Here is a 14515-nt window from a genome sequence, read left to right on the forward strand (position 1 = left end):
ATTCTAGAAACCTGTCTTGATGTTTCCACATTTGATTCTATACTTCTAAATTCACAACCAAAGCTTTGAAAATTGAAACTTATCTTAGAATTCCAGGTTTGGACCCATTTTTATCTTGGTTGGTTATTTACACATTGGATCATACAGAGATGTCTAACTACTTCATGTTACTGTTATCAGAATCAGAGTCAGCTTATGATATATTAAAAATTTTATTTTAGCAATATTTTTGTGACACATATTACCAAATTAAATAAATAAAAAAATCTTTTTGTGTACAAGATTTTTGCAGAGCTTTTACACCTTGTAGAACTAAGAATGCAGGATGGCTAATGAATGCATTGAAGACTTCACCTGTAAACAATATGTATTAAGTTCTCTCTCTCTCTCTCTCTCATTTTTGAATTTTTTTTGTTCTTTGCAGACAGAAGCCCCCATAGTTTTCGTTGTTGGATACTTCTGATCGATGGATTCTTCGAGCAGGAGCAAGAAAAGTGCTATAGGAGTTTCCTATCCAAGCTTCTACAAGGCTGTTGTCGATGAGGCTCTTAAAAAAAGGTCTGACGGGATGCTTGTAAGTTTGAACCCGTGTATTGTTGTCGATGAGGAATTTGTTGGTTTTAGTATTGTTATCCTGTCTGTCTAATTCTATGAAGAACTCGAAGGATGAGGCATAATTATAAACTTGTTATGTGACTGTACTTAAATATTTGACTAGAAGTGAAAGAAGCTGGCTGTTGATTAGATTTACTTGTCCACCGTCTTTTTTCAACTCCTTTCTTCTTCAAATCTTTAAAGAGTACTTATGCTGAGCTTTCCTGACTAAGTAAAACAGTTAAAACCAAAGCATATCAGAAGCATATGTTTGATGATTTACCACAGCATTTGTGTTTCTGTATGTCGAAAACTAAATTGTAGGTTGATTTGGGGATATTTTGAGTGATCCTCTATTTTCTGTTAGCTGCACATATGTGTTTGCATTCTCTACATCTAACTTTGAGGAAGTTGTTCATTATAGGAAATTGAAGATTATGTTGCAAGGAAGTATGCAGATTTCCTGGAACGCTCAATAGTCCTTACTGATCCGAATGGAAATACGTGGACAATGGAACTCAAATGGAGCAAAGGCAGTGTTTGGTTGAAAAAGGGATGGTTAAAATTTGCCAACTTTTATTCCCTAGAACAAGGATGCTTCATATTTTTTACCCACAAAGGTGACCAATCAGGTTTTCAAGCACGTATTTTCAATAAGAAGAATGTGGAGATAGAGTATCCATTCAAATCAAGGCATTGTGAGATTTCCAAGTCAAGTAGAGGTAATCATATGATTAAAGTAAACTTTCGAGTTTGTGTATTGTATCAGGGGCTATGAATCTTGAATATAGGACAGGTGGTAATGGCGCCTTTAAGAGAGCCAAGAGGTTCGAATGTAGCAATCCGTGTTGTGCTGTCAGAATGCGGCCGTCCTACTTGAACACGAACGGGGGTTTGGTAAGCTCTTCGTTCACAACCCCAGTTCCTAAAAGTGGGAGAGATGCATATATGGCTTCCTTTATTTACATTTTTCACTGCTGTGTGCAGCTATTGAATTCAGCCTTTGTGAAAGAAAATATCTGTGCAATGCGTACCTAGAAGAAAAGAATATAGATTGAATTCTTATTGATTGATCAATATAATTACAATGTATTTATAAAATTCTAGACTACAAATTATCAAGTATGAAACCAAAAATTGTTAATTACTACGGCTAGAGATTTGGTTGGTGAGATCCGGTTGTTGTATATTGACTCACACCAATACTCCCCCTGAAGTTGGTACAAACACATCGATCATGCCCAGCTTGCTAAGTGAGTCATAAAAGGCTTTCTTAGACACTCTTTTTGTGAGTATATCTGCAAGTTGATCTTCCGAAGGAACAAAAGGAAAACTAATGATCTTAACATCTAGCTTCTCCTTAATAAAGTGACGATCAACCTCCACATGCTTTGTACGATCATGTTGTACAGGATTCTGGGAAATATCAACAGCTGCCTTGTTGTCACAGTACAGCTGCATAGCACACTTAGGCTTAATACCCAAATCGTGTAGCAAATTTCTAAGCCATAACAACTCGCACACTCCCTGAGCCATATCTCTGTATTCTGCTTCAGCACTAGATCGAGCTACCACCTTTTGTTTCTTACTCTTCCAAGTAACAAGATTACCCCCAACAAAGGTAAAGTACCCTGATGTGGATCTCCGATCTGTAATATTTTCAGCTCAGTCTGCATCTGTGAAACCACAAACCTCAATAATATTGTTGTGATTAGAAAACATTACTCCTCTCCCTGGAGATGACTTCAAGTACCTCAAAACCCTCACAACAGCATCCATGTGATCCATACTGAGATTATGCATGAACTGACTCACTACACTTACTGCATACGCAAGATCTGGTCTGGTATGTGATAAATAAATCAGGCGTCCAACTAGCCTCTGATAACGAGTTTTATTAGTAGGCACCTGATCTGGGTACTCTGCTAACCGATAGTTCTGCTCAATAGGAGTATCAATTGGAGTGCAATCCAACATACCTGTCTCTGTTAGTAGATCAAGGATGTACTTCCTCTGACATAGATAGATACCATAACTTCCCCGGGCTACCTCAATGCCCAAGAAGTACTTGAGTGTACCTAATTCCTTCATCTCAAACTCTGTGGCTAACTGCTTCTGTAATCTATCCACCTCAATAGTATCATTACCAATAACTACCATATCGTCAACATATATAATTAGGGCTTCCCTTGTTGGTGTATGAGAAATAATGTGTGGTCTGAATTACTCTACCTGTAGCCAATTTTCCTCATGAATTGTGAAAATCTTCCAAACCAAGCACGAAGAGACTATTTAAGACCATACAAAGACTTTCTCAATCTGCATACAAAGTTATCTGAAGAAGCTGCCACATATCCAGGAGGAAGATCCATATACACTTCCTCTGTAAGTTATCCATGAAGGAATGCATTCTTAACATCAAACTGTTTAAGTGGCTAGTTTTAGGTAGTAGCAAAAGAGAGCAATACCCGAATAGTGTTCATCTTTGCAACAGGTGCAAATGTCTCATCATAGTCTATGCCATATGTTTGGGTGAACCCTTTTGCTACTAGGCGTGCTTTATACCGGCTCACTGACCCATCTGGATTATGCTTCACTGTAAACACCCAACGACATCCCACTGCCTTCTTGCCATGTGGTGGAGATACAAGCTCCCAAGTATTGTTCTTCTATAATGCTTCCATCTCTTCCTCCATCGCTTTCCTCCATTTTGGATCTCCCAATGCATCCTGCACTTTGTTAGGTATTGATACAACAAAAATTTGATTCACAAATGATTCATATGACTTAGACAATCTTTTGTTAGACATAAAATTTGCCACAGGATACTTAGCTTTAGCATGAAGGGTAGGTTCATATTTTTTTTTTGGCTGACCTCGAGTAGACCTATTTGGCAAGACGTATTGTCTACCATTAGATTCACTAGTATTAGCCCCAATAGAATGACTAACCTTAGATGAGTGATATTCTGTACCAGGAGAACGTTGGTCAAGGGTATAAACAACAGTAGGGGAGGCAGGAGGGGCAGTTGTGCTGTCAGCTTCCAGTACCTGAATCTCTGGAGTGACTATACCAGAATCATCAGTAATCTCAACCGAACCTATCACCATATCTCTTGGATAACTTGTCTCCCCCTCTCTATGATACAGCTCTTCAAAATATGAAATCTCCCCTTGAAGAGCAGTATCAGAAGACGTGAAATAGCTCATGTCCTCAAAGAAAGTAACATCCATAGTGACATAATACTCTATGGTAGGTGGATGATAGCACCTGTACCCTTTCTGATGTCCTCCGTATCCAACAAACACGCATTTAACTACTCGGGCATCCAACTTAGACCTCTGATATTTTGGAAGATTGACAAAAGCAACACAACCGAAAACACGGGCGGGAAAATTATGAAAAGAGGGTAAGGAAACATGGGATGCAACCACCTCATATGGAACTTTACCATCAAGGACACGAGATGGAAGACGATTAATGAGGTGAGCAGAAGTTATGACAGCATCACCCCAAAGGTATTTAGGCATATGGGCACTAAAGAGAATACACCGAGCCATATCAAGTAAATGACGATTTTTTCTTTCGGCAACTCCATTTTGCTCAGGTGTGTAAGGACACGTTGTTTGATGAACAATTCCGTGTGCGTTAAAGAACTCCTGAAAGACACGATTCACATATTCCCCCCCCCGTTATCAGAACGAAGAATTTTAATTGTGGCATTGTATTGTGTTTGGACAGTGGTATAGAAGGCTTGAAAAGCTGGAAAAACCTCATTTTTGGTTTTCAGAAGAACAATCCATGAAAGACGTGTGCAATCATCAATAAATGACACGTAATACCGCATTCCCGACACAGTAGACTCTTTGGAGGGTCCCCAAACATCAGAATGAATTAATTCAAAAGGAAGAATGTTTTTATTAGAAGTGCTAGGGGAATAAGTAGACCGATGACTCTTGCCCAAAACACATGTTTCACAACGAAAACCTGACTCATCCACACCAATAAAAAAAGTAGGCATGGATTTTTTCATAACACTAAATGAAGGATGTCCCAAGCGACGATGCCATAACCAAACTTCACTTAGCTTATCAGAAGTGGAGAGTAAAGCGATCCGAGACTGTGCCCCTGGTTTCTTTCCCGCATATGTCTGATCCAGATGAAACAACCTGCCCCGTAGATACCCCCGACCAATTAACTCCCCGGTGAGAAGATCTTGAAATATCACATACATGTGAAAAAATGTCACAGGGCACTTAGCTTCAGTGTTCAACTGTGGGACATATATCAAATGATGAGATAAAACAGGTACATATAACACATTGTGAAGCTCTATTGTGGGAGTAATACGAACTGACCATTTCCCTAATACGGGGAAGGCCTCACCATTAGCATTAGTAACATATGGTACTGGTGGAGGAGATAATATATAAAATAAGATTTGTCATAAGTCATATGATCGGACGCACCCGAATCAATAATCCATGTATCAAAACTATCAAAGTGAGAAATATGTAAAGCCATACCAATCTTACCACGACCAGCTAGTGACGTTGTGGGTGTTGCTCCTCCTTTTGTATGATGATCATGTCCAACTACACCATAAATATCCGGTTCCTGGACTAGTTGAATAGCTGCTTTTGCCTTAGGACGATAATTAGGCCTTTGGGGCCTCAAGGTGTGAATACAACTTCCAACAGGTTGCACGAGCATGGTTTATATCATAGAAATAAGAGCAAGGAGGGCATGGCTGATTCCCGAAGCCTGGTGGTGGGCCTTAGGACGATAATTAGGCCTTTGGGACCTCAAGGTGTGAATACAACTTCCAACAGGTTGCACGAGCATGGTTTATATCATAGAAATAAGAGCAAGGAGGGCAGGGCTGATTCCCGAAGCCTGGTGGTGGTCCTCGATGATGAAGTGGTGGAAACTTCAACTTGTGTCTGATGAAGGCTTTCCTAGTGAGATTCATCTTTACGAATATATGTGAAAGCTGTAATTAAGCTAGGGGTTCGGTTTGGCGGAGCAATTCCCCTTTCGCATTGTTATGTTTAGTACCAAGACCTTTCAGGAAATGGTGAACTCGCTCAAGCTTCTTCTCACGTTGGTACCAAACAATATCCTCCTGATGTTTGATCATGCAAGGACGTTTCACATCAATCTCAGCCCAAATATTTCTTAATTTGGTGAAATATTGCACCACCGGTTGCCCATCTTGTTGCATCGTCAAAGCGGTGCACATTAACTCATGAACCTGTATGAAATCAGAGTCATTAGTATATAAGTCTTCAAGTGTCAGCCATATTGTTCGCGCAGTGTCACATGCCTCCACCAGATCAATTATCTCGTCATTCATAGCTTTCCACAAGATGGACATCACAAGGCCATCATCATCGTCCCACTTAGTGTAGGCAATAATATCATTTTTACTAGGAGCCTGAGTGACTCCGGTTACATGCCCCATTTTGTGCATACCTCGAAGATGAGCCGCCATAAGTCGCTTCCATTTACGGAAATTGGTCTCATTGAGTTTAGTACCCCCAAAGGACCCACTGTCAGAACTCTTGACATATACTTCAAATTTCGGAACATCACCTTCGTCTCCAGAACCCATTGAAAATGAAATGGAAAAAAAAGAATCAGGAATTATACAGCGGAAACACCAAAAAACTGATAAGAATCTGTCTTGGGTGCACGTGCACTGTCGGTGCACCTACACTGCCAATAAAGAGGTATCAATTCTGGGCTGGAGCGGGTCGGATTGAATCTGGTCCGGTCGGAGCTTCTGCGGGTCGGGTCGGATCGTTTGCGGGTCGGGTCGTCTGCGGGTCGGGTCGGATTGACTGCAGGCCGGGTCGGATCGTATGCGGGTCGGATTGACTGCAAGCCGGGTCAGATCGACTGCAGATTTTGGAGATGCTCGACGTCGGAGAAAAAACTTGACGCCGGAGAGTCGGAGCGTGATACCGGCTGGTGGTGACTTGATGCGGCGGAGGGAAGAATGTGGAGCGGTCCACCGATGGTCGTCGGAGATGGAGGAGTGAGCCGGAACGGTTGTCGCGGTTCCTCCGAGCTGGCGGTGATAGCGAGGTCGTCGGCTCCGAGATGGCGTGCGGCTGGACGTTACGTGTCGTTGGACGCATAGCGGTAGAGAGCGGCGCCGGTGGTGGAGTACGTCGTCGTCGTAGGGTGTATACAACAAGAAGAAACCGTCGGGGTACGTGCGAAGTGACCAGCAGATGTCAGGTGGGTTGGCACGTGTGAGCTCGACGGAAGTGAGGGCGGCCGGCAGGAAAGAAAGGAGCAGCAGGAGCTCCAAAGAAAAATGTCTGCCGGAAAAAGAAAACCCAGAAAAAACAGAGCCTTTTTTGTTTGCTCTGATACCAAGATGAAAAGAATATAGATTGAATTCTTATTGATTGATCAATATAATTACAATGTATTTATAAGATTCTAGACTACAAATTATCAAGTATGAAACCAAAGATTGTTTGTCAATTATTACGGCTAGAGATTTGGTTGGTGAGATCCGGTTGTTTTTTATATTGACTCACGCCAACATACCTCTCGCGAAATAATCTTTCAGAATTCAGATGGGAAAGCCTGGCTTGTTAAGTGCGGAACCTGGTTCTGCGGGAACAGAGAATTTGCAAGACTCTGTGGCGGTTGGAGAACGTTTGCAAATGAAAATAAGCTGCAGGTAGGGGATGCTTGTCTGTTAGAATTGATAACGAAGAGCCCTACACTTACACTCGTGGTTCACATATTCCGAACTGATTAAGAGATGCATGTATGCTGATAGAAAAGACTAGTTTATTTTGCTACTAGGTCCTTTTCTCAGAACATGAAATAGCTACGAGTCTAATATTTCAGGATTTGCATTTTGTTGCGTGTCAATGTAAGGTACTTTTTATTGAAGAACAAAGTTTGAAACAGAGGCAAGGGTAAGATATTCATGTTCCATGGCGACAAATTGTGACAAAGCTTTCCTGTCATAACTCAGTCCACCAGTAGATACTAGATACAAATGACCTCATTTTTGCATGCCTATCAAATTCTATTCACACCACAAGTTTTACTCACCAGAGCCAATCAAGCACTAAACTTCACATCAACAATGTTATTCTTCCACAAAATCTCCCCTCTGTTCCCAGAAGCCTTCCAGTTGAGCGTAGAGTAGCTTGGTTTGAATGCTCACTTAATCTCTTGAAGAACCACAACTATCTGGGGAAGAACTTCTTGAGACCATGACACGGAAATCATAATTAAATTCCATGACATCAATGGCATTTTTTCACTCCATGCTAATGGCCAAGCAGCAACATGTTTCTCTGGTGGATGAATTTTATTTTATTGTTGACAAGCCCAGTAAATTTTTAAACTGCACATTTCACTGTCATCCCTGAAAGAAAAACAAAAGTGATAACAAAATGGCTGTGATTATGTCTTCCTTGACACCCCTGAGTAGGAAGATATGACCTCAGTCATAATCTCACCGGCAATAATGTCTTTACCACAAGCATCCAAAACTGGTGCTTCCCAAGCTTCGCAACATAATTGCATATTTCTGTTTTCCATCTCCTCCAAGACAAAAGAAGCACCATCTACCTTCCCGCACTTCAAAAGTCCCTCAAACAAGCACTCAAATGTTGTCAACCGAGGACAGTGTTTACTTTTCAACATTGCAATCAAAACCTTCAGCCCTCCCTCAAATTCTTCAATCTGACAAAACCCATCAACCATCATCCTATATGTAGCTGCATTAGGCTCAAAACCTCCAACCTGCATTTCAATCAAGACTTTATAAGCCTCTGCAGCCCTACCTTGCTTACACAGAAAATTAATCAATATGTTATAAATCACAACATCTGGCTTAAACCGCCTTTTCTTCATTTCCTGCAGTAAAGACTTTGCCTCCTCAAGCTTCTCTCTCCTTCCCAGATCACTTATCAGAACACCATAATTTACAATCCCCGGTTTACAACCCCGATACGCCATATCAAACATCATCTTCTTAGCTTCATCATACTTTCCCACGATGCACAAACCTTCCATCAACAATGCATATGTTACCGCATTAGGGTATTTCCCTTTCTGCCTCATATCCTCAAGCAAACCAGTCGCTTCCTCCACCTCGCCCTTTCGACTAAAAAACCCAATCAGACTGTTATACGTCACGACACTCGGCTGCACTTTCCTCTCAAGCATTTCATCGAACACCTTCCTTGCTTCACCCACTTCACCTCTTCTCAGCCACCCCTTGACCATTATGTTATACGAAATCGAATTCGGACGAAAACCCATTTCCCTACACCGACCGAAAATCTCCTCGGCGTCGGCAAACCGATCACTGTCAACAACCACATTGAGAAGTGAATTGAAACACTGCAATGTACGGACGCAGTTATAAGAATCCATTTGATTAAAAAGCTCAACGGCTTTCTCAACCAAATTGGCTTTCCCATAATGTTGAAACAGAGCAATGAACAGGGTGTCTTTACATTGAATGTTTCTGTCTTTTACATGGCCTAGAATGGTCTCAACGGCTTCGAAGTTTCGACTACGAGCGAGCTTGTAGATGAGAGCAGAGTAAGAAGGGTAGTCGTGTTTGAAGCCCATTTCGTCGTACTCCCGGAAGAGAGACAAGGCGTCTTCTGGGTCGTGAGTTTGTTTGACATCGGAGACGAAATGTATGGGCTTTTTGCGAAGCTTTGCGGCGTCTCTGTGGGGGCGTTGTTCACGGCGAGGCTTTTTGGTGTTGGGTTTGTTTGGTCGGCGGAGAGTGTGGTATAGTTGAAGTTTTGTGAGGCTGATAAAATGGAGGAGAAGGGTTGGTTGTGTTTGGTTCAGAGATTTGGCTCTTGAATGGAACATGGTGGCGGGAAAGATGTAAAGATGGGTGGAATGAGAGATCCGCTGTCCGGCTGTCGTATTATACTTGCCGGTAAACTATACTTAGTGAGTGTGAGACTGAGAGGTACAGTTTTTAACCCAAACAGTAAAACAAATTTACTTTAGAGTTGACTCAGGGCCAGACTCAGATTTAAAGACTTAAGGCGAGTCCAATACTGATGCCCTCTACTTTGGTCATATAAGAAAAATGAAAAAATCCGTTTGAATAACCCAATACGCTCAAAACCTACTTTTATAACCATATAAACTAACCTGATGTTAATTTAATTGTTGCTAATAATATGAGATTTAGTTACACAACAACAACCCATAGTGAAGCATGTCCAATCAAGCAAAACAGCTTCTAAGAGGTTCTATTCTTGTTTACGCTAAACCATCATGTATGTGTTTTCTTACATTCTAAAACTTACACAGACTACCTGAAATTTGAGAAATATAGAATATTTTATACATATGCTTAATATATACATATATTATATATGAGTTTAAAATGCCTTGGTACCCCCATATGCCTCGGTGTAGGCTCACCTCAGGTCCGGGCCTATCAATATTGTACGTGGTACATAATAATACAAACCATAGAACATAGATCATACTGTACGTAGTACATAATAATACAACAAACATATATCGTATGCTAGTTCATAATTCAAAGTTCAGACTATAAGTCAATTTCATGGATCATGATTCAAAATACTAAGGTGACTGAAGCGGGCTACAGGAACACAAACAAGATCATACGCCCTCGGAGTCGTGAAACCGGGTTTTTCATCCATTTCAAGAACATTATTCTTGCAATGTGTCCCGACACCTTTCCAATCAAAGCATTGAATCAGAGCTGCAAGTAGTGCAGGTAGCATTTTCATGCTCAAGGTTATTCCAGGACATATCCTCCTTCCTGATCCGAACGGAAGAAACTGAAAATGTTGCCCTCTAACATCTACCGCAGTCGCCTTGTCACCCCCGTCGAGTTGTAAGAATCGTTCGGGATAGAACTCTAATGGCTTTTCCCAGTACTTAGGGTCTCTTCCGATGGCCCAGGTGTTTATGAACAACGTTGTGTCTTTGGCAATGACATATTTGTCAACCTTACATTGCTTTACACATTTTCTTGCAACTGAAGTCAATGGTGGGTGTAGCCTGATTGTTTCTTTTATAATTGCTTGGATGTAAATAAGCTTTGGAACATCCGATTCTCCGACTAACCGTTCTTTTTCAACGACTCGATCTATCTCACTCCTTGCTTTCTCAAGCAACTCTGGGTGATTGATAAGCTCTGCTAGCGCCCACTCCATTGCAATTGAGGTCGTGTCTATGCTGGCCGCAAACATATCCTAAAAAGAAAACCTTCGTCACTTATATATGATAAAATATATGATTAAATACTTGTGACACTCTATACTCTAGGTGTAAAAACAGTTTTGTCCTTTTACTTTTAAATTTAATCTGTATATCATTTAACTCTTATTTTTTAACAGTTTTGTCCTTTTACTTTCAAATTAAACTTGTATATCCTTTAACTCTTATTTTTTAACAGTTTAGTCAATTCCGTTAGTTGACCGTAAAAAAATTCCGGTAAGCCGTTAAAATGCCTAGAATACTTCCAATTCAAATAAGATTTTTTTCTTTCTTTTCTCATGCCTTTTTTATTTTCTCTTTTTGTTTTCTTGGTTTTAAATAATTCATCATATGTGCTATCAAATATATATAATTGTAATCAACACAAATTATCAAATTAATTGTAAACAAGAGGAGAATTAATGACAATTGCTTAACATCAAGTTAGAAATAAATAATTTGAAACTATTTTTGCATCAAAGTATGGATATGATAGTAGAAGTCTTTTTTGTCTTAGCATTATAGAAATTAATCAAAGGATTAAATATTTGTGACACCCTATATTTTAGGTGTAAAAACAGTTTTGTCCTTCTACTTTCAAATTTAATATGTATATCTTTTAACTCTTATTTTTTAACAGTTTTGTCTATTCCGTTAGTTGACCGTTAAAAAATTCCGTTAAGCTGTTAAAATGTCTAGAATACCCCCAATTCAAATCATATATTTTTTTCTTTTTTTCTTATGCCTTTTTTATTTTCTCTTTTGGTCTTTCTTTTTCTTTTTCTTGTTTTTAAATTTCATTCATCATAAGTGCTATCAAATATATATAATTGTAATCAACACAAATTATCAAATTAATTGTAAATATTTTATTAGATAATGCCTAAAATGACATGTGAGTGCCAGTACTCAAATCCAGTTAGAAACTTCTTTATATTATGATGTTCTACAAACATATTTTGATTATTTTCTACAATGTTAAGACAAAAAAAGACTTATATTATCATATCCATAATTTAATGCATAAATAGTTTCAAATTATTTATTTCCAACTTGATGTCAAGCAATTGTCATTAATTCTCCTCTTGTTTATAATTAATTTGATAATTTGTGTTGATTACAATATATATTTAATAGCACATATTATGAATTAAACTTAAAAACAAGAAAAACCAAAAGAGAAAATAAAAAAGGCATAAGAAAAGAAAGAAAAAAATCTTATTTGAATTGGGGGTATTCTAGGCATTTTAACGACTTAACGGAAATTTTCTACAGCCAACTAACAGAATTGACTAAACTGTTAAAAAAATGACAAAATTGTTAAAAAATAAGAGTTAAAGGATATACAGATTTAATTTGAAAGTAGAAGGACAAAACTGTTAAAAATAAGAGTTAAAAGATATACAGATTAAATTTGAAAATAGAAGGACAAAACTATTTTTACACCTAAAGTATAGGGTGTCACAAGTATTTAATCCTTAATCAAAATATGTTTGTAGAGCATCATAATATAAAGGAAGTTTATAATTGGATTTGAGTATTGGCACTCACATGTCATTTTAGGCATTATCCAATTGATTATAAGATGTTTACAATTAATTTGATAATTTGTGTTGATTACAATTATATATATTTGATAGCACATATGATGAATGAAATTTAAAAACAAGAAAAACAAAAAGAAAGACCAAAAGAGAAAATAAAAAAGGCATAAGAAAAAAAGAAAAAATATATGATTTGAATTTGGGGTATTTTAGACATTTTAACGGCTTAACGGAATTTTTTAACGGTCAATTAACGGAATGGACAAAACTGTTAAAAAATAAAAGTTAAAGGATATACAGATTAAATTTGAAAGTAGAAGGACAAAACTGTTTTTACACCTAAAGTATAGGGTGTCACAAGTATTTAACCCTAAAATATAACAGTTGAGAATCTAGATTATGTTCAAGAGAGTATAAAAATCATGAACAAACTGACATTTTTGTACCAGAATTATGATACAAGTTCTGTGTAAGATATAACATGTAAGAACTGTGAACCAACGCGCGCACGTTCAAAGATACGTAAGCATATGTTTATGAACGAGTACTTTCACCAATATGTCGACATTTAATTAATATCAAACCCTTTCTAAAAAAAATAGTATCAAAGCCAGAATTATGATTTATCATATGCATGCATAGAAAACATACACTATAGTGCCATATATATACATAGCATGTATTCTACGTCTAAAAATTATGTTTAGGTTTAGAATTAGGGTCTGGAATAGGATTTAGGTTTAGAAGAAGAAATATAGGGATGAATTATACCGTAATTAGACCCTTAACATGATCTCTTGAAAATTCAACCTCCAAATCCTCAATGCTCTTATTCTCCACAATATCAAGCAATATATCAAGGAATCCCTTGACATCCTCTTCTTCTGTAATATTGTTGCCTTTCTTCTGTATCTTCCTCAACTCTTCACGTTCAGCGATCACCTTCTCCACCAATGCATCGAACTTCTTATGTATGGCCTCGGTTCTCTTTCGGAATCCCTGCAAATCAAATTTCTTCCAAATCCAATTAAAATCACTGAAATTGAACTCCCCGAAAATTTGGGTCGCCTCTCGGACAACAGATGCCATCTCTTCCGCCCGTGAAGTACTAGAATAGTTCCCCATCATCATCTGCCCGATAACATTGTGGCTAAGTCTTGGCAGCTCCTCACTGAGGTTGACTGATTCGGAAGTCTCGGCTTTCTTGGCCAACAGCCTTAGAAGTCTTATGTACTCTTGGTTTCGGATGGCACCAAAGTTGTCTACGCTGCGGCTGCTGAGGAGCTTGTTCGCGATCAGCTTCTTGGTATACTTCCAGATATTTCCATAAGGTCCAAATGCAAAAGAAGCATTGTAGGTCATAGTTTCGACCACGGTTGTCTGAAGCCGGTTTACGAAGGAGAGCTCGTGGGATTTGAGGATTTCTTTTGCCAACTCCGGCGAGGTCACCACGATGCATGGGATGGAGCCGAGGCGCAGAGAGAATATGGGACCGAAGCGTATAGAGAGATCGTGAAAGGAACGATGGATGAGAGGGCAGAGGAGATGAAAATGGCCGATGATGGGCAACGCCAAGGGGCTTGGAGGAAAGTAGTCATGGTGTTTCAGAAGGAACTTTTTGATGAAGATAGACGTAACAAGGATGAGGACGAGGACTAATCCAAGTACCATGACTACCAAAATGCTTGTGATCGCTATGAGCTTTTAGAAAGAATAGATTGGGTATTATTCACTATATAATTAAAGACCATATACAGTAATGTATATATCTTTTGGGGAGTTCCATTGTCAAAATAATTGATATTAATGTCTCGCCAAACTTATCTACTTAATGCAGTTCAACTTTCAAGTATAGCCATCTGGTCTTTGTGGATCAATTTCTGAATTGCAAAAATACTAGTGAACAAGTCTTTTTTTTTTTTTGAGTATGGAGCCATAGATCTGCACCACCCTATGTATAGATCCTTATAGACTTTATCAAATCATTAACATCTAAATCGTCCGCTGCCTACCGGCAATGCTTTTTCTTTCTAATTAACTTTGGTTTAGGACCAATGATAGTGACCTACTGCATGTAATTAACTGTTTAGGGTCGATATTGCACAATTAGACGACCTCAGTATCCT

The 14515-nt window shown here is 38.8% G+C and overlaps 3 protein-coding genes across 4 annotated transcripts; 1 reads left to right on the plus strand and 2 right to left on the minus strand.

The window, feature by feature from the left end:
• Positions 1-425: 425 nt before the first annotated feature.
• On the plus strand, positions 426-1372 carry LOC126787385 (B3 domain-containing transcription factor VRN1-like). The gene is made up of 2 exons (XM_050513279.1): positions 426-574; positions 1019-1372. The coding sequence occupies exons 1-2, from the start codon at positions 467-469 to the stop codon at positions 1370-1372; spliced, it is 462 nt and encodes a 153-aa protein (XP_050369236.1). The 5' UTR covers positions 426-466.
• On the minus strand, positions 1359-9596 carry LOC126786006 (pentatricopeptide repeat-containing protein At1g07740, mitochondrial). Of its 2 annotated transcripts, XM_050511707.1 has the most exons (3): positions 8461-9596; positions 7159-8376; positions 1359-1628 (listed from the first exon to the last, which is right to left on the minus strand). In XM_050511707.1, the coding sequence occupies exons 1-2, from the start codon at positions 9466-9468 to the stop codon at positions 8035-8037; spliced, it is 1350 nt and encodes a 449-aa protein (XP_050367664.1). In that variant the 5' UTR covers positions 9469-9596; the 3' UTR covers positions 1359-1628; positions 7159-8034. The 2 variants fall into 2 exon arrangements, with proteins under 2 accessions (XP_050367664.1, XP_050367663.1); XM_050511706.1 differs by having other exon boundaries at positions 7159-9596.
• A 585-nt stretch (positions 9597-10181) lies between these two features.
• LOC126786005 (licodione synthase-like) lies at positions 10182-14060 on the minus strand. The gene is made up of 2 exons (XM_050511705.1): positions 13161-14060; positions 10182-10841 (listed from the first exon to the last, which is right to left on the minus strand). The coding sequence occupies exons 1-2, from the start codon at positions 14058-14060 to the stop codon at positions 10182-10184; spliced, it is 1560 nt and encodes a 519-aa protein (XP_050367662.1).
• Between the last annotated feature and the right edge of the window lie 455 nt (positions 14061-14515).

The sequence above is a fragment of the Argentina anserina genome, chromosome 3 (genome assembly GCF_933775445.1).
Source record: "Argentina anserina chromosome 3, drPotAnse1.1, whole genome shotgun sequence".
NCBI lineage: Eukaryota > Viridiplantae > Streptophyta > Magnoliopsida > Rosales > Rosaceae > Argentina > Argentina anserina.